The sequence below is a fragment of the Amphibalanus amphitrite genome, unplaced genomic scaffold (assembly GCF_019059575.1).
Source record: "Amphibalanus amphitrite isolate SeventyFive unplaced genomic scaffold, NRLGWU_Aamphi_draft 000391F_arrow, whole genome shotgun sequence".
In the NCBI taxonomy this organism is placed as follows: domain Eukaryota; kingdom Metazoa; phylum Arthropoda; class Thecostraca; order Balanomorpha; family Balanidae; genus Amphibalanus; species Amphibalanus amphitrite.
The window spans coordinates 412,229-439,227 of NW_024881885.1; the positions used below are offsets into that span (position 1 = coordinate 412,229).

A 26,999-nucleotide genomic window follows, 5' to 3' on the forward strand; every position below is an offset into this window, starting at 1 on the left:
ATATATGAAGTTCGTTTATGAAACATTTCACAATGTAAAAGAGGCAGTCCTAGAAGCGGCTGCGCGCGCTAACCCACAAAGAAGAAGTCCTAGAAGCATCAAACTTGCATCTCTACTTGCATACTTGTCTGCAGACTTTCAGCTATAAGTCGTCAGAGAACTGAGAGTTTTAGCATGATCTGGTAAAAGATATCTGGCATCGCTAAATGTCAACGCCGCCTCCGCGTCATGTTTGTATACGATTGGAAAACGCGCACGGGCAGTGGAATTTGTATTATCTGTAAGAATCTTGATTTGTATTGTAATTGCATTTAAGATAAATACTTATTGTTGTTGTTTTCAACGTTTTACCCATCAGCCTAAATTGAGAGGGTTCTTATTTTTTAATTTTTCGGTAAGTTAATGTGATGTATGAAGCATGCTTTCTCTGGTTCCTCTTCATCTTCCCTGTGCTGTGTTGTCATGGCCTTGGTGTTGTCTGTAATCAGTTGAATTTCTTCTATCCACATGGTTATATGCATTTCAAATAATCATTTCGTTGAATGTACGGTAAACTAGCTGTGTTTCAGTTAAAAATCAACCAAAATTGAACGCAACATTACTCTTTAAATCTAAAACTTGTACAATGGATTTCAACCTTGCACGTCTTGTGATACCAGAGGGCTGTTCACGGGCCCTGTGTGCGGTCAGACCGCACACAGCCTCCAAGCTCCGCCCACTGCGTCCCTACGTCTGCCTTCCGTCACCGCACACAGCGATCGCTGTGGCCGGTCGGGACTGGCCACGGCGGACCGTCCACCGCACTCAGCCGTGACGTCAGAGCCGCCTACCCATCCCCTACCCCCACGCCTGCTGGACGCACCGCACACACCGCACGCAGCAGTGTGCGGTGCCCGTGAACACCCCTCAGGGAACAGTCTCGATCTGTGAATTACTGATAGATGAAGTAAAACTCCATGTCATGGCTGTATATGCCCAATTTTTTAAGTATCTACTTGACAACGCTAGGCTATATTGAGCCAACTTGAATATAACTTGCACATGTTATAACTTGCGCGTGTTCCGGGGAACGTTCAGGGGAGGTAAATAGAGGACACTTATTTTGAGACTGCAGCACAAATTGTGTCACTTATTTCAAATCCTGGTAGGTTGTAAATTATGAGATTCTGTAAGCTATACATTTTTAAATTTGTATTGTTGATTTGTTTGGGAATTCAGGGACGCTCACTGTTGCATGTTCCACGACCTCCTCTCCTGAATAGCCTCCCTCTAGCCATCAAGTGGACTAGAGATGCTGACCATTGTTGATTGTGGATGGCGCGTCTTTGCGTAGAGTTCCTGTCCTGTCCTGACCACTCCTTCAATAAAAGCAGAACAAGGGAACCCAACCAGGTAAGATTACACATATAGCTGTTATTATTGGTTCTATTTTTAAAGCCACTGAAGCTGTTGCTCATGAGTCGTGGTAGTTTGGCTTTGCAAAGATCAATCAGGATCAGGTATGGACTATGGAGTATCTGATGTGGGACTGGTCTGCAAACACCATGGTTAATGTGGTCATACAACTGTGTCCAGTGTTGGCACATTAATTTTTCTTTTAAAGGGAATGTCTGTAGGTACCACTTTCCTCGAATTAATTTGGATTTGCTACAATTTTGATTTTTATGCTGAAAATGAACAGTGGAGAAAATAGTGAATTATTGGAATTTTTTAGATGTTTTCACGCAAATAAAAACTATTTTCCATCTATGTTAGAGGCAGTGTTTGCAGCAGAAGCTGATTGTGTGTTGACCAATCATATTAGGTACCTACCAGCTAGCCTACCTAGTTTTTAACTACTGCATGCTGATTGGCTGACAATTGGCATCTGCCACAAGTGGCTGCGTTGTTGGCATTCTTCCATAAGGGAAAAATTCCTGTGTAAAGGAATTGTTTCAGAATGAGAAATGGAATATCTTTGCCTAGGGTGATCATTGGGCCATAAAATCTCCTGATTTGTGCTAGTCTCAGCTCAACCTGCAAAACTGCTATTTCAGTTCAAAACCCCAACAGTGGTATATTTCCTTTAATGTTCCAAACAGTTTGAACTTTGAACACTGGCTACACAATGTTACTGAAGCTGAGGTCCACATGAAGAAGGGCAAATTTTATTCCTTTCCATGTTTTTCCATGTGCTGAATGCTAAAGCTCTGCTTATTAGTGCAGCAAACCACAATCTTATCTGACCTAACCTGACCTGGCCTTCTGCCAGACCAGAGGCAATGTCCAAAAGCTGTATTTTTGGCTTGGGTGTCAAAGGGAAATTTTTCCTCCAACAGGATGGATGAGAGTGGAAAATTGCTGATCAGGTAAGGCCCAAAGTATGGAAAAAAGATCAATACCATTGATTTTGATATAAGTTTGGTAAAATGTAGGATGTAAAATGACCACCCACACCTTTTCTTCTTGGTGAAACTGGAGCTGAAAATTGTTCTTTAAAATTCCATCCAAGGGTGCAGAATGATTTTTATTTTGAAGTTGTTTAGACCCATATCAACAAATCTTGGGATACTGGTCAGAGGGAGATGTTGGTTGTTAGGTAGGTGCAAGATTCTTACAGATAAGTGTAGGGTCATGTGGGGTTAGGTTAGGTTTGGAATTTGGATGGTTTAGGTTGGCCGTTAGATTGGTTGAGTTTATAATGCTATTTGCTGCACTAATAAGCATTTTTTGAACAACAATTGAAAGCTCCCAATAAAACTATAAAGCTGGTGTCCAAACAACTTTTTGCACATCAATCGAACAAAGTTTGTCCTTGGAAAATTATGTGGACCTTAGCTTCAGATTAACCAGTCACATACCTAAATTACCCAACTGTTACACACGTGAATGCATTGCCCTGTGGGTGTCCAGTGTCCACTAATGGGCTAAGTTGTCAGTGCATTTGGGGCCAAGACTTTGCTTCATGCTCGCTTGTAATCATTGAACAGATACACTATTAGGGACAGGTACCTGCTTGGCAGAGTTGAAGGGACATATTTTTTACATTCCAATCCATAGTTAGCACAGCCTAATGGTAACCAGCCCCTGCTGGGGCTTGGCTGGGGCTACTGAATTCCCATGCCCAGCTGGTGTGTGTGTGTGCGTTAGGGGGGGGGGGGGTAAACGCCCCTTCCTCTTAACTCGGCTCCAGGGCCATGCAGCGACACGCGGTAGGCGTCGTTTGAAAGGGCGTCAAAATAATGATGAAAACACAGGCCATTTTTAGGTCAGGTTAAAGGTCAGGTCACCAGAGGTCGTCAGGTCAAATTTTGGTCTGTTTCGACAATTTTCGACAAACCGGCGTATAGGTCGGAAATGAAAAGAGCTACAGCGCTGCAGAAAAGCGCGTTTGATAGCCCTGTTAACGCTCTTACTTAGTTATTTTCCCACATTTTGTTTTTCAACGTCTCAGGGTCAACGGTTACCTTGCAGAGGGTAAAAAGTGCCAAAAACGACCATTTTTTGCGGAAACATTTTTCTTCAATAACATTCGACTCAAAAGTCTCACGAGCTTGTGTTTACCGGTATTGTGTTTCTGTCGTCGAGACACGTCTAATTAACTATAATTTGACCTTCAAAGAGAAAGTTCAAGAATTTAACCTCAGGTCAAGGCCGTGACCTGACCGGAAAAGGTCTTGTTGCATATCAGTCGATCCGTATCGTCGAGCCGAACACATCTCAGGTGTTCTGATCGCTCTAGCATGCCTCTATCAAAAACGATTAGCGAAAAAACCATTGGATACCTTTTGTGACATAATATGACCTCAGGGGCATAACGAAGGGCCACTAGAGCAATCATTCATTTCAATACTTTACATTTACATGTTACCAGATGGTTGAGAGTATTTAGTATGTCGCTCGTCCAAAAAATTCCACTTTTCAATTTTCTTTCACGCAGAGGTTGCAAAATTGACTTAACCCTAGGTCACCGATATCAAAATTCCGAGATGCACATTTTATACATAATGTTGCCCTTATCGATTGCTGAAAGTTTCCAAGCGATCCGTTCTTCAGTGTAGCTATGGCAAGCACTAGGACTTATTCCAAGGTGAGGTCACTTGACGTGACCTGGTTACCTGAAACCTGGGCCTGAAATTTAAACGTGTGCAGTAAATATGTATAAGGTGTGCCAAAAAATGGCGTTCCGTGCCGCCGTTTTTGAGATATTCGCGAAAAACGGAAGGTATATTCGAACACCCCCCCCCCCCGTCCCAGCAGCAGGGTGCGGGTTTAAGTTGCGCCGTCTTGATATGCGCCAGTCACTATCTTAGTTTGTTTGATATACTCTTTTGTCCTTACCACCATGATATTTTTCTTTGAGAGATGTTTTATGCTGTTTACACCATTCATTGACTATATTCATGGACACGAGTATGGATATTTATCAAACATTCTTGCCTTTTAGAGATTCAGTTGCCCAACAAGAAACTAGATCGACCTTTAACTTTGTTCTTATGTTTGTCTTGGGTCGTGTTTGATGCAAAGTCTGTCATAAGTTGACCACTGCAGCTCCGACTGGCGTAGTCTCGCCGTATCTGGAGTATTTCTGACTGGCAGGTTGTTAACCGACCCGAAGTTGCCCGGCTGACCGGCCAGCTGTGGTGTTCTCACAGTCTCCAGTGAGGGCCGAGCGGCGGGGCCGACCGCTCTGACCGTGCTCCCTCCCCTGTGTGCCGCCAGATCGGCTGGGCGTGCCCTCTGAGACAAACACTGACTCAATGAGAGCCAGAGGGCAGCATGTCAGGAGCGTCTACCAACCAGGCCAGATTGGACAGAAACAAGCCCAAATACCCTGCCTCGAAAGGAAATGAGCTGTACAAGGTGAGTGTGCTCTGTCAGTGGTCACTATCGTATTTTGTGTGTGTCTGGCTGTTAAAAGCTGAAATTTGAATGAAGAATAATACCTGATATTGGTCTGACTCACTCTTTCGGAATATTAGAGCTTTAACTTTTCATCTCGCTGTTTTAACCCGCGCGGGGCTGGGGGGGGTAAATTTTACCCCCCCCCCCATCGCGAATTTTTGCAATATCTCAAAAACGGCGGCGCGCAGCGCCGCCAAACTTTCAGTACCTTTTCCTACATCAATTTGACACGTTCCTTGAAAATTTGAGCGAAATCCGTCGGAATATTTTTGAGAAATTGACGTTTTAGTGACGTCATGTTCGCCATTTTCGCCTCAAAAACGGCAAAATTTCAAACGCCGCTAACATCTTCATTTTTAAAGGAATCAAGACGTAACAAAAAGGTTATACGTAATTTTACTTTGTCTATCAAATGGCTATCTCGGTTTTTTGAAAATTTTGGATTTTGGCCCAAATTTTTTCAAAAAACTGACTTTTGGGAAAATAATTATAAAATCCAAAATTTTGAGTGTATCGAAAAAAACGGAATATATGTCAGAAGTGGTCTATGTGCACCTACATACCAATTTTTAGAAAAATCGGTTAAAAAATGTGAGAGTTATACAAAATTTTATGACGTCACGACACACAAAAATTTTGAAAAATGTTTTTTTTTGGAAGTTCTAGACCTCGTACGGAAACAAAAATAGCACCATTCGATTCGCCGTGAAAAACTGCATCAGATAGACACCTTTTTGGGCCTTAACAGCCAACTTCAAAATTTGACCTCACTTGACCTGACCTTGACCTGACCTCGACCTGAAATTCATCCAGAGGTGGTCCATATCACCTATTGAGTGTGCCTATTGAATTCTATGAGTAAAATGACCCATAAAACATGTGTCGCACATGCCCTTTTCTATATTTTGTTTTTGGTGACCTGACCTGACCTGACCTGACCTGACCTTGACCTTGACCTCTGAATGATATTGTATGCAACGAATATTGTCTTGGTAGCCTAAGAACACGTTTTGGGCAATCAGTCTCAGTCCATGACTCCATTCTTCGGCAACTACGGTGCAAGGCCGATACTGGCCGACTTGCAATTTGTACCCTTGACCTGACCTTGACCTTGACCTCAAACTTTAAATTAAGTACATGTTTTTAGTTGTTCGTGATGAGATCTTTCGATTGGCGTTTGAATTTTCCAAATCGGACCATTAGTTCGGGAGATAACAGGGGGGTAAAATTTACCCCCCCCCCCCCCAGCCTCGCGCGTTCGGCTGGAGACCCCAGCCCCGCGCGGGTTAACAGTAACTAGTGATTCTTTATATATTTAGATTAAGCTTTAAACTATTTATCTGAAAAATGGATGCATCATCGATATTTCAGGTTACTTTTGTTTTCTTAACGGCAAAAATGATGGCTGAATATAATTGTATCCACTGATTATGAAGCCATCTGACAGCTATCTAGCGACACAATGGACTCATCTTTCTATGGCCTGTTTCAGAACAAGCCTGTGGCGTTTCAGAACCGAGGGCCGTTCAACAGATATGGTCTGCAGAGCGTCGGAAAGCCCGTGTCCGCCCGGAGAATACCGCCGCCGGCGCAACTCCCCAGGTCAGTGACGGCGGCGGCGGCAGATCGGAGACAGAATTTGTATTATCTGAGATAATAGATGTCAGTTACTGTAATAATGTTGTGGATTTTATCAGCTGATTTGTTTCGTTCCTGGGTCGCTCAGATTTATCAAAACAGCGCTTATGTTGTCGGAGACTAATGACAAAATTGTGGCCTGTTTTCTGTCAATAATAGCAATAATGCGGCCGCAGTTTTAGTGCGATCTTTGTCTAGCAACTTCAGCTATTTAATTTGCATTGTCCACGTGTTTCAGTTTGAAGTCTGAGAACAGTGGGAACGACCCGAACGTTACTCTCGTCCCGCTCGGTGGTCAAGGATGGGGCTCCAAAGACTCGGCCGCTGCTGCCGGCGAGGGCAGTGCCAAGCCGGCGGCTCCGGCGGCGGCCCCGGCCCCAGCGGCAGCACCAGCCGCGCCGGCCGGACCGCGCACCTGGAGCGGCGTCACTGCCGGCTCGGCGGCGCCGGCGCCCTGGAGACCTGTGCGCCAGTCGGCCGGCTTTCAGCGCGAGTTCCCCTCTCTGGCCGGCGAGTCCGAGCCGCCGCCGGCGCCGCAGCCAGCTGCCCCAGCAGCCCAGCACACGGCTGCACCCGCCATCCAGCGCCCGGCGGCGTCCCAGCCGGCGCCGGCCGCGGAGTCGACCGGAGACGGCGGCGCGCCCAGTCTGCGCCCGACCACGGCCGGCAGCTGGGCGCGCGGCGGCCGCCGGACCGACGGCAGTACCGCGTCTGGCCCGGCGGCGGCGGCGCCCGCGGCCGCGCCGGCTGAGCGGCCCGCAGAGGCGGCGGTGACGGCGCCGGCCCCGGCTCCGACCGCTGCGGCTCGCCCGGCGCCGCCAGCTACGGCAGCCATCAGCGGGCCAACTTTCATGCCAGCGTTCAACGACCTGATGCCGGCGTACATGCGGCCGGCCGGCCAGCCGGCATCACGGCCGCCAGCTGCCGCGCTCCCCGCTCGTCAGCCGACGGCGCCGCCCAGCCGACCGCACCAGGAAGCGACGCCGAAACAGCCGCCTCCGCCGCCGGCGGGCGGACTCGAACCTGGGCGGCCCACCAACCATCGGCCCATTATCAAGGAGGAGGACCTGCGCAGCTTCGACGACCTGGCCAACAAATACGACAAGGGCTGGGCCGCCGGGGTTGACGATATCGACTACAAGTAGGTGGTCACTTTGGTCACAGTAAAAGAGCTAAATCCTTGCTACGTTTACACTGATATAACGTTTACAGTGATAAATATTTCGTAATTTCTGGACTTTCTGGGCTTTATCTGGGAAGGTTGGGTACATCTTTTGCCTCTTATCAGCTTTCTTCTAGTGTTGCAGTTGTGGAATTATGGCGTCATATTTTCTCTTTATTTTATAGCTATTTTTGGCTCGAACCTGCCAGTGTGTCGCCTCTAACCGTTATTTTTCCCATCCGCAGCAAGAAGCTGTCTTTCTCGGACGACGACAGTGAGCCGGAGCCGGAGCCGACGCCTGCCAGCCGGTCTTCCAGCCGTCCCAGCGGCCCGTCTGAGCGGCCTGCCGAGCCTACCCGTACCGCAGAGCGGCCGCCGGACCGTCCGTCGGAGCGCGCTCCGTTCGACCGGGCTCCGTTTGACCGGCCGGCGTTTGACCGCGGTCCGCCCCGGCCAGGACCGAGCGACTGGCGCAGAGACGGTCCGCCGCGGCCCGGCCCGGCCGCCTACAACGGTCAGTGCCGCAGAGAGCTCATTGTTGTGTCCGAGGCCTCGGTTTTCTCTCACATTAAACTTTAACGAGAAGAAAGTCTGACGATGTGATTTCCTGAATCATCTACTTAAGCGAGCTCTCGACCTTCATTCGAATTTAATATTCCATTCAAGATGCAATAATTCAATCTACATTCATTGTAAAACTAGTTCAACTTTTTAGGTAGGGCGTGCTTGGCTTAGCAGCATTTCCAGACTTTAAAGCATAATTTAGCATGACCTGAAATTGCGTATCATTTAAGCCAGGATCACTATTTGTGTTGGAAGTCCTTATTTTGACCCTGCATTAAGTCGGATGCTGACTATATACCTACTGTCGTCCGTCAGGCGGCCCGGGCAGTTACCCCGGCAACAGCGGCAGCGGGTGGCCGGTGGCCGGCCGGCCGGACCCGACTGAGGTGCGCCGCCGCGCCGTGGAGGAGGAGGCCGCCTGTCGCCGTCAGGCTGACGAGGTGGCCGCGGCCACGGAGCGCGCCCGCCGCCGCCGCCAGGACGAGGAGGCGCGCTTCGACCGCCGGCGCCAGGAGTCGGCGACGGCCCGCGGCCCGGGCGTCTACCAGCCGCGCTTCCAGCGGCAGCAGTCGGGCGGTCCCGAGGACGGGAGGACGGCGCCGGCGGCCGGCGGCCGGGGCACGGTCAGGGACAACCGCTACAGTGACGATGTCAGGTTCAGCCAGCGCTCAGACGGCAGGGACGGACGCGGAGGCACACCACCGGACAGGAATCGGCTACAGAACAACTCTGTGAGTGAGAGTGAAACAACGGTTTGGACTAGGACCGTGACGGTCGCGGTTTTGTTAGATGGTTTTTGAGGATGCTTGCTCGAATGACATATTTTTCTACAGTAACCATATATAAATACTTTGGTTTCCAGCGGAAAAAATTGACTAAGGATGCCAGCGGGTAAAAACTGGGATTTATGCTTTGTGCTCTGCTCCTTGTGCTTTGCGCTCTCTTTCGTGTTTTTAGAATAAATGTCTTACCTTTCAATTATGCCCGTCAATTATGCAACACACCTCTGTGTTCGTTTCGGCATATGATCGCTTATGATCGACCCATCATGTGTCTCTTTAGCTGGTCTCGCTAACTGGCAGCGTTCTGTCCTTGCAGCGCGGTCCGCGCCGTTCGCCGCCCGACGACCGCCGGCGGCAGGAGGAACCGCAGGAGGAAGAGGAGGACGAGGAGCCGCGCAACTACGGCTCCTCCTGGGTCGACCAGCTCGAGGTGGAAGTCTCCCCGGCGCTGGCGGCCCTTCAGTGCAGCTCTGACCGCCCTGATACTAACGATAAACACAACTCTACGGCGCCTGCGTCCTCGACGAAGGCTGTGGACACCGACAAAGCCCCAACTCCGGCTAACTCCACCAATAGCAGCGTCAAGCCAGTGACCAGTACCGCAGCCAGCAGTGGTGGTGGCGACTCTCGGGACGGCGACCTTAGGCGGGATGAGCAGGATGTGCGGCGGCAGTCAGGTCACCAGCCGCCGTCTGCCAGGGAGCGACCCGACGACTCTGAGCGGCAGAGACAGCCGGCGGCGCCGCGTCGGAGTGACAGCGATCGCAGCAGGACGTCGGGTAGCAGTGAGAGCTCGACCGAGCTGTCGCAGGACGGATCGACCGGCAGACAGCGGCGAATGGAGCCCGGCCGGCCGGCACCGCAGCAATCGCAGCAGCAGCAGCACTATCCCCAGCATCAACAGCAGCGATACCAGCATCAGCCACAGAATTACCAACAGCAGCAGCAGCAGCAGCCCTACCAGCAACAGCAACAGCAGCCGCATTACCAGCAGCAGCAGCAGCAGCAACAGCAGCAGCAACAGCCCTACCAGCAACAGCCGCAGCAGCAGCAACAGCAGCTAATCGAGCGCGACATGAACCAGCCCCAGGCGCCGCCGTCGGCGCCACAGGAGACGCCGGCCACCAGACACCTGTCGGTGAGTGAAGACATTTTGGGAGGGTTATCCATAAGCATTTTATCTGCGGTGGTCTTGTGTGCCTGTTATTTAGTCATATAGAGAACGATCAACCGTTTCTTCTTCAATTAGCATATATTGTTGTAAAAACTAAAAAGTCGTAAAAAGAATAGACATAAAATGTTATTACAGCGTATGACTGACAGTTGGTATCCTCTGCCTGACGTCCCTGCCGTCTTCCACAGGAGCAGCGTGGCTCCACCCCAGACCGGTCGTCTTACCAGCACGGCCCGGGCCCTCTCGGTACCGGCGGCTGGCAGGATGGCGAACTGGACTCCCCGGCTGTTCCCGCCACTCTGGGTCTGGGCCGCGGCCGGCCTCTGCGCGGACAGGACGACCGGTCACGTGCCGCCTTCGACGCACCCTGGGAGGAGGTCATCCCACCGGCGGAGACCAATGGCGAGCCGGCGCGGCGCGGGCGGGGTGCCGGCCGCGCGCGGGACGGCAGAGGCCGGCGGCGCGGCGGCCGACCGGGTCCCGACGGCGAGGAGCCGGTCGGTGAGCGGTGGTCAGGCCGGCACGAGACGCTGCCGCCGCGCTTCCAGCGGCGCCGCGACGCGCCGCCGCCGGCACCGGAGGAGGAGCTGGGCTGGGAGGGCCGGCCGGAGCCGCCGCCCGCCGCGGAGGAATACGATGAGGAGCGTCTGGCGTACAGCGCCGCCGCCATCCACCAGGCCATGATGGACGGGGAGCGGGCAGAGCCGGCAGAGGAGGAGGGGCACCAGGGCGGCCCGCTCGGCGGCGAGCTGCGCATGGACGAGCCGGGGGAGGCCGAGGCGCGCAGACAGCGCAGGGACGACCGGCCCGGCCGCCGCGCCGCCGAACCACCCGCGGCGCCTCGCACCAAGCCGCACGAGCGCTCCCGCCAGAGCAAACTGCCGCCGCGGCTGGCGCGTCAGCGTGAGTCGGGCTGGTTGCAGCGCCAGGCCGCCGGTCCGCAGGAGATGGGGATGTTCGGGGCACCCGCGCCGCCGCCCGGCGGTGGCTGGCAGCCGCCGATCGCCCCGGCTCCGGGCTCGGCGCGGCCGCCAGTGTCTGTGAGCTGCGCCGACCCCGCCGCCCCCGGGCAGATGTTCAACGTGCGCTCCCTCGGCGGCGCCAACTTTGACGGCTTTGACGGTGCCAGCGTGCCGGCTCGCACCATCATCTTCGAGAACACCAACTTCAAGAACAGCCGCACAGCGCCGAAGCCGGCGCGCAGCCCGCCGCAGCCGGCCGGCGGCGAGCCGCGGGATGTGACAGCCCCGCAGCCGCCGCCGGCCGGCAAACGGGCGCCGCTCGAGCTGCCACTCATGCTGGACGGTGGCGACGAGGCACGCCAGATTCAACTCGACTTCACCTTCGACCAGGAGCTGGCGGCGCTGGCCTCCCGCGCGCCGGCGCCGCCGCCAGGAGTGGCCATGTCTCGCGGCACGGCCGACCTCAACATGAAGATAGCCTCTGTAAAGAAGGTCTGGGACACGCCGGCCGCGCCGCCGCCGCCGCGTGGTGTTCCCTCTGAGGAGCGCGCCAGCAGTGGCGAGTCGGCTGACCGGGTCGACAGAGACGACTCGGGGCTGGGCTGGGAGGAGCGGCCCGCCGCCAGTCTGACGTTCCCGGCCGCGGCCGCCTCGCCCGGCGGACCGGACGCAGACGCGGCTGTCTCGGCGCCGGGTCCAGTGAAGCCGCACACGAACCCGCACGCTCTCCGACCGGGGATAGCCCGTAACGGCGGCGCTCCTATGTCGGTGGCCTGCTCCGTGGCGGCTCCATCGCCCGCGGAGACGTTCTCAGTGGACGCAATGTCGAGCCGGCGGCCGCTGTCGCAGTACGAGCTGTACGCGCCGCCGCCGCTGGACCAGCTCTCGCACTACGCCTACCCGGACCATTCGGCGACCTTCGGCAAACTGACTGGAAAACCTGAGCCGGCGGCCTATCAGCCGGCGCCGCTGCAATTTGTCCAGTATGGCGCTCCACTGCTGGGACAGAGTGTCGGCTCCCACCTGCTGGGACAGCATCTGCTGCACAGCCAGCAGCCAGCCGCCACCGGACTCTACAACGGACCGCAGGCCGCCTACTTCCAGGTGAGTCAGGGCCAGCGCTGAGAGGGGGGGGGGGGTGGACATGTGCTGACTGCTGAGTTTAGGTAGAAAGATGACTACGATTGATCGTAGGACACTGGAGGAAGTAATTGTTAGATCTTATTTTTATGCTAGCATTTTTATGTATGTTTTGAAAACTCATGCCCTGCCTGAAGCTAAACCAATCGATTGGACTTGCTCTTTCTTACTTCATTGAAGACTGAAGAGCGTACTAAATTTCGGTTTTGAGCTGTTATTGAACAGTCTGTGGCATCCCCACCTGACGCCACATTTTCCCGGCTGCGTGCAGGGCATCCCGCCGCCGGAGCCGCACCTGCAGTCGTTCGGCGGCCTGCAGTCGTTCAGCGGACTGCAGCAGCTGCGGACGGCAGTGGCTGCCTCCGCGCCCTGGCGCACTGCGGACGCGGCGGCGGCCGTGGCTGCGGCCGCCGCGCCCGGCGCCGGCTCGCGCTCGCCCAGCAGCGCCGGCACGCCCTCGCCCTCTCCGGCGGCCGGCGTGCAGCCGTACCCGCCGCCGCCAGGCACGCGCGGCCCGGCCCGCCCGCCCGAGGCCCCGCTCTACCAGAGCCCGATTCGGCGACCGGTGCCGCTGCAAGTGGGCGGTGTGCCGCCGCCGGGCACCGCCGGCAGACCGAACCCGAGCTCGGCACAGCAGCAGAAGATGAGAGAGGCGGCGCTCCACCAGGCGCAGAACTTCTTTAGGGCTGGCCAGCAGGGTGAGTTCAGCCCCCAGTTTGGGCCTGACGGGAGAAAACGGTTAAATTATATGCATAGATAACATGAATCATGTTATCACTATGTTATATGTAATGTAATTTGCTTAGGAATGTTCTAATCACAAGCAGCGAGAATGTTGAGAGCTTTTAGTCTATCCAGATGAACAATAATACGCTCCACCACACAAGTAAATGGTTTCTTAGGTAAGCTTTGTTACAGTCCTTGGTTGGTAACTTAGGTATTACATCTTCTTACTCTTAGTTGAGAGGTTAGCTTCAGTATAGCACTTTGTTACGAGAGTTCCATGACAGCGGACACTGTTCAGTGAGCGGTAATATCTCAGCATTTTCCCTTCCCCGCCAGGTGCCCCAGTCGGCCCGATGGCCGGCTCTCGCCCCCCGGACGGCGTTGGAGACGTGGGCGCCGCGTTCGCGCGGGCCGACGACGGCAGCGGTGGCGACCGGGCAGCGCGGGCGGCCGGCCGGTACCGGCGCGACCAGGCTCGGCCCGGCCCCGGCGGCCCGCCGCCCGAGCGCAGGGACCAGCAGCGATGACCGCCACCGGGACCCCCGGAGGACCACGGACCAGACTCAGCACCGAGTGGGACGCCAGTGGAGAGGACCAGCGCGGACCGGCGGCGAGAGCACAGACCCGTCGTTAGACGGTCCGCTTATCGAGCAACCCAAGCGCGGCAGTGTGCGGAGCCGCAGACAGTGCGAATTTCAAGTGTCGACAGAACGGCCAAGCATTGGAGTTGAACGGACGACCAAGCTGATCGTGAAGTTTGATTAAGACGTCGTCTTATGTGTGTCAGAGCGGCTGGCGGCCAACCCAGATCTACCTGGGTGCGAAGTCGCAGCGGCGCTGAAAGTTGTCGGACGTCGTGTTCACTAGACGTCGCAAGCATGGGACGTCGTGAACTCTTTGGACGTCGTGAGCATTAGACGTTGTGAACGGTGGACGTTGTGAGCATTAGACGTCGTGAGCGGCGGACGTCGTGAACGTTGTAAAACGTCGTGGTGTAGTGACCGTATCTGGTAGGATACCGGGCGTCACATCGGTGTAAGCTGCACACTCGTGCGGCGCAGCCGGGAGCGTGGCACGTGCCGACACGTGCAGTGGCAGCGGCCGGAGCCGCGCGTGGCGGTGACACGTGGTGCGTGCACGTGACTGGTGACGCGGCAGCGGACGGACTGCAGTAGCGGCCGCCCGCCCTGGGACGCTCTCTCAGCACGGCAGTAGCTCTTCGTGACCTTGTGCATTAGCCCGGTGAGGCGGCGCGGGCCGGACGCCGCGGCGCCGGCCGCCCGCCCCCGCTGAGCTGTCTGTGTGTCCAGATGGCGGTAATACATTCTGTTGACCACGTCTCGTTCTGCTGCAGGGACCTGGCCGACGACAGCGCGTGCCCATGTCATCATGCGCGCATTACGAACATTAGGTGTTTTGTCTGCGCATGCTCCACACGTGACATACATGCATGTTGCTGCATGACTAGGGAGCATTACATGCATCATGCACAGACGTCATACCTCTTCACAAGGGGCGCGCGCATACTTGGATGGGAGACTGAATTACAATAATACAAGCCGTGCTGCCTCGCCCTCTTTTTCACTCGTTTGGAAAAGGAAACGCAAGTGTCAGAACCGAAATAACATCCCGCTACTAGTCAACACCAACTCATGCATGCGAACGCCTGACACGCAACAATGATCTTTTCAATTCAAGCAATGCAAGTTATTATAATAACTACAATATATCAACGAGATGACATCAAATAGCTTACTTGCATCATAGTCACCGTGCTTGCGTCGATGTGATATCAAATTCAAGACGTGTAAGCTAGAGTGATCTGCGTCGCGGCGTGATTAACCCGGCAGGCGGTGGGCCTACCAGCCACCTTCCGCGCGGTGGGGGGGGGGGCACTTTTTTGCCCCCCCCCCCCCGTATCTCCGAAACTACTGGACGGATCCGGAAAATTCAAACGGCGTTCGATAGCCCTGTCAAATTTGTCGAGGGAAACCAAATTTCATTGACCTCGGGGTCACCGATGACGTCACAGGTCAGGTCAAAGATAAAATGTTTCACCGTTCACGGGGCTTCTAGGGAAAGCGCTATAACACCGAGTAAAACGCATTTTGTCGAAAATCAGCGATAAGGCGTCAGTTGTCTAGTACATATGTTGCTATTAGAGGTCACTGGTCATACCAGGTCAGGTCACAGGTCAGGTCACCAAAGGTCACCAAGGGTCACCACATGAGCCCAACTTTACTAAGGTTGTGTGATGCATGTTTTATGGCCAATTTTTCATTTCCAACTCAATGGTGTTGGTTATAAGACCATCAGGTACGGTTTAGGTCACTTTCTGGTGGAGGTCAGGTCAAGGTCAGGTCAAAAAAGGTCAAATTTCAAAGTTGATATTTTTGCATAAAATGGGTATCGATTCGATGCAGCTCGTCACGGGGAGTCTAATGGTGGTCTTTGTTTTGCGCTACGAGGTCTAGAATTGCTAAAAAATGAGTTTGAAAATTTGACGTCATCAATTTTGAACAGTTTTTTCGCTATAACTTGGCCAAAAAAAGAGGTATCGATCTCAAATTTGGTATGTAGATAGAAGGCGGTAGGGGCTATCACATATGTTCCGATTTTTTCGAAATTCAAAAAACTTTTTGGATTTTTAGGCTATCATATTCAAAAAATCTATTTTTTATTTTTGGGGGTCAAAATCCAAAAAATTCGAAAAACCGAAATAGCAGTTTTGTAGCCCATTTAATTCCACACCTTTTATGTCTGAAACATTTTTCTGTATCTCTAAAGCTGTAGGCCTGACAGCTCTTCCCGCGAAACCTTTTTTTGGGTCGAAAATGGCAAAAATGACGTCACTCTGACGTCATTAGCGGCCAACCTATCATAGCCTTTGGAAAATTTTTGGTTACCATGTGCGCTAGCTGCTCCCGGGAGGGTACTGAAAGTTTGGTGACGATCGGCGCAGCGGTTCTCGAGATATATCGAAAAAACTAAAGGGGGGGGGGCAAAAAAATGCCCCCCCCACCGCCTGGAAGGTTAAGAGGGGTTAGGATGGGAAGCCCAGGGGTTATGGGTACCGTAAATCGACACCTTTTTTTAAACCCCACAAATTTGTTCTCCCGTGAAGTTCAGACAAGTTGTTTAGAAACCTTCAAAAAAGGTACAGTCACTCGATTTTTCTCAAGTTTGTCTGTCTTGGCAGATCAAGCAATGCCAGAGCAAGCTTACGAACACACAAATTTGATCAGGATCGGACGGTTGGACACTTCTACTAAAGAGATCTTTCGTGCTTCCCGGAAATTCACCGGAGAACAGATGTGGGGTTTAAAAAAAGGTGTCGAAATAGAGAATGACTATAATGATCTTCCGTTGGGTTTACGATTGGCCAGGTTTTCCAGCAATCGGCCCAGTCGTTTCAGTTTGGCGTTAGTCATGATGATCGAGCAACTATTGCACCCTTGATTTGGCACGTACCGCGGATCTCAACTAGTCCCCAGATGCCTAAAGAAATGGTCTAATTATGACGCAAAAGCGTTAGAGATCGATCATACTGACTTATCACACCACACGGAAGATTCGCATCGCCGAGATATAGGTTTCAAAACGGATATTGGCTGCCCACATCCCTTATGGGAAATATTTTGCCTTTGAAATATATTGCCTCTTAAAATTTCAAATCCAAAGCAGCTGAAAACTAAGTAGCGTCATCCATATTTGCATCCTGTATTGAGCCTTTTAGCTGAACAGTCAAGCGACATTTACAATATGCATGGTGTAGAAAGCCCGCATACTGGCTCGAACCAGTATATTATACACTGTTTCAACCACACAGCGTTTGATTATTCGGTAGATAGCTTAGTTAGGTGTACTCTCACTGTCTTAGAACACAAATCACTCTGGAACACAAACAGCATTTTGCACTGAAGAACACAGTACTGTTCACAGCAGCATAAGGTAAACCGTGTTAACAAGCAGTAGCGCCAGACCCAACAAGCAAAAATAATACTGAAAGAGAAAACGCCACACGCCTTATATCTACCCTTCGTATACAACCCCGTCACAGATGCCATGAACATTACATGTGTACAAATCGGAAGGAAGCGCAGTGACTCCACATAAAAATCACTCATTCAAACTAGCATAAGCAAATAATCTACTTACAAAACTCAAGATAACTGAACGCTTCTTCACAACTTAACAATGCCTCCGCCCAATACCGGCGCATTACCTATATAGCCCATTCTACTTCTTTGTAATTGAAAGGTGCTTTCTGGCCCCCGGCTTACATATAAACACTTCTATAACAGCTGTTCACCATATCCTTCGAATTGCTTCCCCGCATTGGACCGCACTGGCCACGGCATTCATTCGTTATAAGTTCTTTGCACACGTTTGTCCATCAAACACCTATTGGGCACTCGTTCTGGTGTCGGTGACCATTGACCAGCACTCTACCCTGTTCAACGCCCCTCCCGGAGCAGTGCACATACACACAAACCGGACGGTTGGGGCACCGCTGCGTCGAAATCGGCACGGGAGCCAGGACAGTCTCCGAGTCTGCGTTGATATCGGGCGTGTCTCGCCATCAGCCGACGTAGATACTCACTGCACAGAACAGAAGCTGGGCCGTGCAGACATACGCGCTGGGACGGTAGAGCAAAGATCGCCGGGGGTCACCAAAGGACGGACCGATCGGACAGCCACCTTGACGGACAGACGGCGATGTCAGACGGGTGCCCCGGTCGGCCGCTGGTCGCCGGTGACGGATGCCCCGGTCGGCCTCTGGTCGCCGGTGACCGGAGAGTCCGGCACAGGCTCCGGCTCGTCACCTCGTTCCTCCCTCGGGGAGACGCTGTGACCCAGCATCGGCCGCACGTGCACCTGTGACGGTATATTCGTAGAGCCACAGTCAGTATCGGTCACTGAATAAAGTGAAGAGTGAACAAACCGGGGAGAATACGAAACAGACGACCCTGACTTGAGATAGCTACCTCCTCTCACATAACACAGCAGCTCTGCAGTGTTGAGGAGACTTAACATTGTCAAATAGAGTCGGACATAGGGAGCGGCATGAAAGTACACTTGGGGATTATCCAGCAAAAGGGAACACGATGTTAAGTCTGAGTAAACAAGCTGTGGGAAAGGCCAGCATGCAAATGTTGTGATAAAATAAGACAATCTTACGGAACCTCACACAAACCACATGATCAAGCTCCAACACAGCTCACTCGCCTGTATGAACATATCCGTCTCGTCGGGCCGCGTCAAGAACGGAAAGTTGCCGCCCGTCTTAAGGTGCGCCACACGCGCGTGGGGGTAGCAGCGCTCGGCCTCTGCGCGGGCCTGCTCGGTGAGCGCCGTGGCATCCAGGGCCTGCAGTAGTGTGACCGGGAGGTGTCGCAGCTTGTCCACGGCCACCCGACAGCCGGTGCTGCTGAGCGTGAGACGCGACGCCAGCTCCGCCTGGCTCAGCTGGGAAAGCTGCCGGGGATGGAGGGACGGTTATATTCAGATAAGGGACGCCAGCTGCGCCTGACTCAGCTGGGATAACTGCCGGGGATAAAGGGCAATCAAACACATAGCTTCCAGACACCAGACAAAACGCCAGTTCCACCTGACTGGGACAACTGCCAAGGAAGGGAGACCGTTGGCGGTTATACAAATAAAAATGAAATAACACATGATGACATTTCATGCATAGGGTCAAGTCGTATAAGAGTGAGCACTTAGTAGATTTCTTGCTCTCATTCGTTTAATTTTTGAAAGAAAGAAATCGCAAATATGGAATACTTAAGTCCATTGAATTAGCCATCAACCCATGAGGCAACGATCCTTCAGCATAAATGTAAATGGTCTAAAAGTGACATTTTCTGAACCGCTGCTGTTGCGTACTCTTACCACATGGGGTGAGCAAGAGTGCGTACACCATGCGGGTGGAGTACCTACTTCAGTGAGGTCGAGAGGTACGATCCCTTTACTCCACTTCATGTCACCAAAAGTAAACAATAGCACATACCTCAAAACCGATGCCTCACATCACATTTGACCGTCTCACCGATGCTGTGCCCGATTACGATACACGCGGCACCTACCTGGTCGACCATGAAGTCGAACGAGTTGGCGATGTCTGGACGGACACAGTCGTGACTCGGGAAGCCCTGCAGGATCATGTTCTTCAGCACCAGACCTGGCACCAGCCAGTAGCTGCGGAGCCACAGACACCAGTCATTGATGGACGGATTATTTATCTATCGCGGCTTGGATTACACGTGACAGCCATCAATTTCGGGCACGATAGAGCTGCCGAAACTGCACAGACGTATCGTATTTCTGATGAGGCATCTTCAGAGATATTTCACTAGGGTACATTTCGAAATATAAAACCATCCATGCTTTTATCGGGCAACACAGAATGTAAATCGTAATAGAGTGTTGAGCATTCCACCAGCCGACCAGCAATAAAAATTTAGCGAAACAAGTAAAACGATATATTCTCTCCAACTAGCAATAAAATCCAATGACACGTACAAGCACCACAAACCGCAATCGACGAGTCTATCCGTCATTGAAAGAGTCGCTTATCCAGATACAAATTATCAACCACAGCTCACATCCCAGGAATGTCCCCGAGCCCGTTTTCCACTCACAAGGGCGACACCGCAGTCTTCTTGTAGATGCGCGTGTCCACAAACGCCTGGCAGAGCAGGAGCGAGGCCACGCGTGGCGACTGGCGCGTCGCCTCGGCAAATTTTTGCGCCAGGAAAGCGCCCAGGAAGGAGCCGAACAAGTGCACCTTATCCAGCCGCAGCTCGTCCAGTAGGCGACGGAAGCCCTCGCAGAACTCCTGAACTGACCAGTAAACTGGATACGAGACCTGTCGCACGGAGAAATAGAGGTTCAGAATTCAGTACACCAGGGTATAGGTAACACTTGTAACACAGACAAAGACGTGCGACACATAACTCGAGTGTTGCAGCTAAGATGGAATGAATTTCAGACCGACATTCCCGTGTCGGCCTGCCTGTCCCTCCTAAACCGTCTCTGTTCTTCACTGCGCTTCTCAGAAACCGTCAGTTATCCCCATTCCCGACGGTTTTCCGGCCCCATTATCCCCATCCCGACGGCTTCCCGTCCCCATTATCCGCGTCCCGACGGCTTCCCGTCCCCATTATCCCCATTCCCGACAGTTTCCCTATTCCGCTCTTTCCGACGGTTCTCCATCGCCGTCGGCCACTCACCGAGAGCACGCGATACCCGCGGCTGGACAGACTCAGCAGCTGGCGGAAGAACACGTCGGCAGTTCCACTCAGCGGCGGCAGGAACACGATGGGACAGGAGACCGAGCGCGGACCGACGTCGTACAGGCGCCACACCTGTACTCACGGATACACACAGACACGAGAAGCTGTGTGTGAACCACTACTGCACACACAGGCACAGATAAAAATGGAGTACTGTGAGGTCCACAGTCCACATCACATGCAGCATGGCAGCACTTTGATGTTCTGTGGGTCAGACTAGAGCAGAAAGCTGCAGCTGGATTTCAACAGTGTGTATCAAATCAGTGCATTTGAAGAGTTGTCAAAAGGTTCAGAGCCATTTCAAACCAAAAAGATTTCATCAGCCTCAATGCAATCAAGTAAAAACTAATACATACCTTAATTGACTGACATTTTTCTAAACAAAGGAATTGCAAACAATTAGCATGGGTATACCCAATGATGAGATCAGAGATGTTGCATTAGATATGTAATGAACACATACCTTTGTATCATCGTGGTCAACTATCACACTTTTCAGTGCCACAGTGCTTCTGAATGCTAGATATTCTTCACTCTTGGATATGTTGCTCTGCATTTTGACCAATTCTTATTTGATTTAGCCACAGCTACCAAGCTTCAAGTATCTTGTCTCTAAGGTTTCAGAGTGAAAACTATATAGACAATTATTACATGTTCAGGCACTCTGAAAAAGTATTAGTAAATGGTTACAAGACACATCATTCCAAGCCTGAAATGGATATCCTATCATCATTAGAAATTAAAAAAGCAAGTTAATCCACTATCCAGAAATTTGCAGTGAATGTGCCAAATGCCAACCTCATGAAATTTTGCTGACAATTGTTGTAGAATGCAGATGATAACAATTTGAAAAAAAAAATGTCCACAAAAGACATGGGTTCTGGTTTGACATTGCTCACTTTCAATCATGCATCAGTCACACATTTTTGGATCAAGACATCACCATTTAGCACAAAATACAGGCTCAGCTCAGCACACACCCCAACCAGGGTAACCATCTCATCTGCAGCTTCAACTCGATCCATGGCTGCTGTGGATCGGGAGTCCGGAATCTGGACTCTAGGCCCGAAGTCCATCTCCAAATAAACTCCAGCTAAATTGCTAACAGTTGTGGCATTTCATGGATATTGCTAGCATAGGGAATCATACAAATTGCATAGTAAAATCTATCTATAGGAATCTTGGTAATATCTATAACTAAGCTTTTAAGCTGTAATCCAGATCAAACATTGACATTTCACTGAACTCAAACTTGGAATAGGTGAGACGAGAAGACTACTTATGAAAAATTGTGAAAAACCAATCCCTCATTATTGATGATGAGCATAATGTCCAGAATACATTGACAAGTGACATGAAATTACGGATCAATATAGCATTATGTAACACTTAAAGGCAGAGAATATCATGAAAAATAAGCTGTAGATTTATATATCATTCACCCACTCAGTATTCTTATTTGCTATGCAGGGCTGCGGAGTCGATGGATTTTCGGCGACTCCGACTCCGACTCCGACTCCGGCTTTCAAAAACCAGCTCCGACTCCGACTCCGGGCAGAATTGTCGACTCCGACCGACTCCAACTCCCGACTCCGACTCCGCAGACCTAGCAGGGCTGCGGAGTCGACAGATTTTCGGTGACTCCGACTCCGACTCCGGCTCGGGTTTCTAAAATCGACTCCGACTCCGACTCCGGTCACAACTGTCGACTCCGACCGACTCCGACTCCGACTCCGCAGCCCTGTTGCTATGTGACATTGAATGTGCTACCCATATAAAATTACACCTAATACGCAAATAGCCAGAAAAATAGAAAAGCCAACCTGAACCGAAAAGGACCATTCGTAGTTACATCCTGATTCGTACAGCCTTTGATATAGCCTTGGTACCACGCACCCACCACGCAACAACGCTGACGCCATTATCCGTTATCCGAGAGTATCACGACTACCTGACGAATACCACTACAAGTATCACCAATGTCACCGAACATATAGGGCCTTGCCGAATATCACAAGAGAATGTATCACTATCGGGGGTATCGGGGGTATCGGGCCTTGGGTATCGGGCGGTATCGGGGCGGGGTATCAAGAGAAAAGCCATGTTCACATGAGAAGCATAGAAAATCTGTAGTGTATTTTCAAAAATGCACTACCGTTGAAATGCATTTTTGGAAGAAATGCAATGCAATTCTAGCATATCAGTGATATTAGAGAGTGAATTTGATGGATTGGCTGCTTTTTGAATGACTATCTTAAATAAAAATTTCCATGAATTTTTGTTTTCCCAATTCATTTCACCCAAAACCCTACAGAAATCGGAAATCGAAACCCCTACGGCTACCATATGGACAACGGAGTCCTGTACGCTAGCGACATCTATGAGATGCCACGACTGTCAGCGATTCGGCTGGGAGTTGATTTGGAGGTGGAGTTCGAGTCCGACTTGAGTGCGGACTCCCCGGATCCGGTGGACTGGAGGCTGGAGCCGAGAATCGTGCGGATCGAGTTGAAGTGGGAGTCGAGGCAGTTGCCGGTTGGGGTGTGAGCTGAGCCTGTGGTGTCGCCTGTGTTTTGTGCTAAACGGCGCCGTCTCAGTCTCAATCCAATGTGTGACTGAAGCATGAAAAGTGAGCTGTGTCGAGCTAGAACCATACCATAGTCTGTTTTGTTGACGGTGAAAGCTGTGGACGCTGCTGAAGACTTGGACTGAACGGAGTCTAAACATGTTAAAAAATGGCAATTAAATGGCTCATTAGTTGTTCCATTAAATGCATTTGTCTGTTTATATACTAGTATACTTGTGGACTATTGAAGCTTCGGAACAGATATCATTTTTGCATAAAAAATGTCTTCAAAGGAGGTTTACTGTGTGGTGAGTACCATCTTTATTGTCTTCAGATACCCATAAAAATACTGGATACCTGTTTCATACTGTAGTTATAATGTGTTTCATGGTTACATATGCCTTTAACCCACCCTGAGAACTGGTTCTGGAGAACTGGAACTGAGAACTGGAGTGCTGGTTCATAATGTGACAAGTTCATTGAACTGGAACCCCTCACTTCTCATGGCCAACCCATCTGCATCTTTGTTCAGCATGTCAATATCCATGCTGACTCTAACCCCTCTAACCCCAGGTGAGACTGAGAGAGTGGCTGGGGAGCCTCAGACTGTCTTGATGTGATGTTATTTAGTTAGTTGTTCAGCTGTGCACTGTAACAATCACTATGAAAGGAGTTTTGAAGTGCTTCATTGTAGGTCTTGGTGATTCATGATTATTGATTATGTGCTCCACTCCAACTCTGAGCTCAGTCCATGCTGTTCTCTGTGGTATGTGCTGTTGTGCCACCAGTTTCATGCTTCTGTCATGCCTATTCTGTATTTTTGAAACATTGCAAGGTATTTTTACTAGCATAGGTGTGTGCATTATTAATTATATTTATCATAGTGTAACAACTAACAATGCTAAACTAGTCCTAGATTTGCCCTAGATCATGCTATTGGGTTTTGACTGCTCAGTTGCTGCCCAAATCAATCATTTCTGCCTATCCTCTTCAATCTTCATTCATTTGGTTCTGACCAAAAGAGAAACATTTCAATTTTGAATGCAAATGGAAAATTGTTAGTCTCTTTTTCACTCTAATCCTTAATCAGATTAAGATTAGGGCGTTGGATTAAAATGAATTTGTCAGGATGTCTGACCTTGTATTAAACTTGCCTTGCTAATGGCCAGTCATGTTGATGCAGTGCATTTTAGCTTGCTGGCTGCTGCCATGCTTACTGATACTAACCACTTGCACTCTGAATGTGCTTCCTGCAACAAGACACTGGACACTGGTAATCCACTCAAAGAACACTCTCTCGAAAACTAGTCTGAGCACCACACTACCAATACCGTTCAGACACCAGCGCTCCCGTCTCGCTCTATTCCGCCACGGCCACCACTGTGGAGTCTGTCGAGCGGAGGACGCCGTGCCGTCCCTCAGCTGGCCGCGTTTGTTTACCGGCCGTGCGGGGTCGACCTCGGCTCGTCACGGGAGACACGAGGTCCGCCACTGCAGGACCGATCTGCAGAGACCAGGGGCGGTCTCAGTAGACCCGTCTTCGTTCTCAGTCTCCCGGTGCAGAAGTGGAAATTGACGGAATTTCGGCGAGATAACCGATGTTTCATGTGTGTGGCTTGCTTGGGTGTTCTATCCAAGACTTCGACACGTCCATACGGTGCAGATCTTTGGTCAGTAGCTTAGCGCAATTGTACCGATAGCTGGCGGTGCTGATGTCATATCATCAGTTAACGGTAGACTGGACGTCTGCTCGGCCCATTTAAACACATCCAGTTGACGCCTTGAGAGAGTGGAGGCTGGCCGGTGCGGTCCCAGTCATGTCGGGTCATCTCGGTCCCTGCCGTGGTGGGCTGGGGGAGCGGCTGAAACCGGCGATGGGCCGCCGCGGACCCCGGTTTGGGCCCAAAACTCCCGGTCGGGTCGGTGAGGTGCCCTCGGTCCGACGAGTGGTCAGCCGGTACAACCGTCCCGCACAGCCCTGCATAGGTGTCGATTTGTATACTTTTGGGGGTGCCCGGGCACCCCCAATGCTGAGTTGGGCACCCCCCAAGGTGCTCTGGGCACCCCCAACCAAAGTTGGTACTGGCATCACTATCACGGTTCTTTGAGCGCATTATTTTTATTTTTTAATTACCTACCGTACATAAGAATGCGTTGTAAAAAAATGACGCGATTTTTTTTTTTTGCTTTGTTTATACCAGAGTCAAGACAGCAGCATTTGGTAGCCATCGTCGCATTCGTACCGCGTCAATGGGGCGGTGTTTCACGGCCGGTAGTAGCGTGCTGAAAGCACACGTGTCAAATTGGGTTTCCATGGAGACGTTGACAAACTCGGACCCTCCAACATAATAGACCCCGCGTTCGATGTCTCTCGGACGACGAAGATTCTATGTCGTCCGGCCAATCCCGTTCAAGGTCAGCGGGGGCTCGGCTGCAGTTGTGGAACGTGATTGGCCGGACGGCGTAGAATCTTCGTCGTCAGAGAGACATCGAACGCGGGGAGAGTTTTCGGTTCCGGACGTCCTTGAGTTTTGTTTTGAGTGGCGGGGCTTGGGCGGGGCAGTCTTTTGGTCCGAAAGGCGACAGATCATGGTTTAATCTGGGATTCTGCCTCTGGTGAGAAAGAACTTAAGAAGCATGGACATCAGAAGGTTTTTTACCAAAAGAGTAAGTCATTGGTGTGATATACGACTGCATGATTATTGCTTAGGATTGCATACGATGGCATGATAGGTATTGCCGCTGGCTCTTCTTCCGTTGTTTTATAGTCTAAGAGGCTCTTCTATTTATACTAACCAGAAGAGGCCCCTAGGACTGATGGTCTAACAGGCCCTTTTATTTATACTAGCCAGAGAAGGCCCATGATACTGATTGTCTGAGAGGCCCTTCTATTCAAACTAGGCAGATGAGGCCCCTGAGAATGATAGTCCGAAGAGCCATGCGGCGGCAACTGGCCGTGGCCATTTTTCGGCTCGGTAGGGCCCCACAGAGCTCATGAGAGCACCTCAAGGGCTCCTAAGTAGACACGCTTATCCCCATAAGGGTGCCACGCCGGCTTCTGAAGGCTCCTTGTAGGCATCTAAAGGGCCCTTTCCGGCCTCTAACGACTCCACCCGCCTGTGATGGCTCCACACCAGTGTTAATGAGCGCCACACAGCGGCGCCTTTGAGGGTCATACTAGTGTCTCTTAGGGCCCTATATCGGTGGCTCTGGGGGCCCCACACCGGCGCCTCTGTGGGCCACCACACCTGTGTATCTCAAGGCTCTATAGGTATATCTGAAGGACCCACACCGACACCTCTGAGGGTCCCACACCAGTATCTCGGAGCTCTGAAGGCCCCACACCGGTGACTCTGAGGACTCACCGGCTCCTGAGAGCACCATGTTGATGTCTAACGGCTCCACAAGGCCACTGAAGGCACCACACAAGCTCTCACTGAGCTCTAATGTCCATGTACCGGCCTCTGAGGGATTTAAGCCAGCGCATTCATAGCTCCACACCAGCAATTGTAAGGGCTTCACACTGAAGTATCTGAGGGTTCCACACCGGTGTCTCTAAGGGCCACATACCGGCATCTCTGAGGGCCCCATACCGGCGTCTCCGAGGGCCTACATCTGGCGGGCACCCATCAGCGACTGAAGGTCCCACACTGTCGACTCCGAGAGCCCCATCTGCGTCTGGGAGCAACATGCCGTCTCTAAGAACCACAGCGGCCCCTCCGTACGAAAGATGGGCGTCTGCATGCCAAATGGGAGCGGTTCTGAGACAGTAGGGCACCTACGTGCAATAGAGGGGCGCCTATGAAGCCCATAGGGGCGCCTCAATGCGAAAGAGGGGTGCCTCTGAGGCCTACATATATGGGCGTCCACGTGCAATAGAGGTCTGCGACTGCAATTGATCAATGCCATGGGGGTGCATTCATAAGAAACAGGGGCGCCGGCATGGCAAAGAGAGGCCGGGCGCCTTCAAGTGTCCATAAAAGAGAGACCCCTATGATAAGCGCACATTGTATGCGACAACGGGGCGACTGTGGGACATAGGGATGTCTCTGATGACTATACATAGGGCGCTTATATGCCAAAGAGGGCGCCTATGAAGCTAA

The 26,999-nt window shown here is 51.6% G+C and overlaps 4 protein-coding genes across 13 annotated transcripts in view; 3 read left to right on the top strand and 1 right to left on the bottom strand.

The window, feature by feature from the left end:
• The first annotated feature begins 252 nt into the window (after positions 1–252).
• On the top strand, positions 253–11,915 carry LOC122390332 (protein PRRC2A-like). The gene is made up of 10 exons (XM_043383146.1): positions 253–394; positions 4,702–4,842; positions 6,377–6,486; positions 6,761–7,663; positions 7,930–8,198; positions 8,564–8,979; positions 9,347–9,945; positions 10,393–10,450; positions 10,882–11,855; positions 11,909–11,915. Exons 2-10 carry the CDS (start codon positions 4,759–4,761, stop codon positions 11,913–11,915), a joined length of 3,420 nt encoding a protein of 1,139 aa, XP_043239081.1. The 5' UTR covers positions 253–394; positions 4,702–4,758.
• Positions 11,916–11,978: 63 nt separating this feature from the next.
• Positions 11,979–14,603, top strand: LOC122390330 (collagen alpha-1(I) chain-like). The gene is made up of 3 exons (XM_043383144.1): positions 11,979–12,270; positions 12,578–13,004; positions 13,369–14,603. Exons 1-3 carry the CDS (start codon positions 11,989–11,991, stop codon positions 13,557–13,559), a joined length of 900 nt encoding a protein of 299 aa, XP_043239079.1. The 5' UTR covers positions 11,979–11,988; the 3' UTR covers positions 13,560–14,603.
• A 2,135-nt stretch (positions 14,604–16,738) lies between these two features.
• On the bottom strand, positions 16,739–24,316 carry LOC122390319 (maspardin-like). Of its 9 annotated transcripts, none has more exons than XM_043383108.1 (7): positions 24,228–24,316; positions 20,794–20,994; positions 20,268–20,402; positions 19,677–19,903; positions 19,122–19,233; positions 18,262–18,510; positions 16,739–17,910 (listed from the first exon to the last, which is right to left on the bottom strand). In XM_043383108.1, the coding sequence occupies exons 2-7, from the start codon at positions 20,884–20,886 to the stop codon at positions 17,755–17,757; spliced, it is 972 nt and encodes a 323-aa protein (XP_043239043.1). In that variant the 5' UTR covers positions 20,887–20,994; positions 24,228–24,316; the 3' UTR covers positions 16,739–17,754. The 9 variants fall into 9 exon arrangements, with proteins under 9 accessions (XP_043239043.1, XP_043239047.1, XP_043239049.1 ...); XM_043383112.1 differs by lacking the exon at positions 24,228–24,316 and adding an exon at positions 22,387–22,419; XM_043383114.1 differs by lacking the exon at positions 24,228–24,316 and adding an exon at positions 22,361–22,396.
• The window catches only part of LOC122390318 (unconventional myosin-Vb-like), a 65,388-nt gene continuing 61,109 nt past the window's right edge, over positions 22,721–26,999 (top strand). Inside the window, exon 1 of one of the 2 annotated variants that reach the window (XM_043383106.1) lies at positions 22,721–23,204. In XM_043383106.1, coding sequence (XP_043239041.1) covers positions 23,178–23,204 — 27 coding nt within the window. In that variant the 5' untranslated portion in view covers positions 22,721–23,177. The remainder of the gene's footprint in view (positions 23,205–26,999) is intronic. The other variant, XM_043383107.1, reaches the window with a different exon arrangement.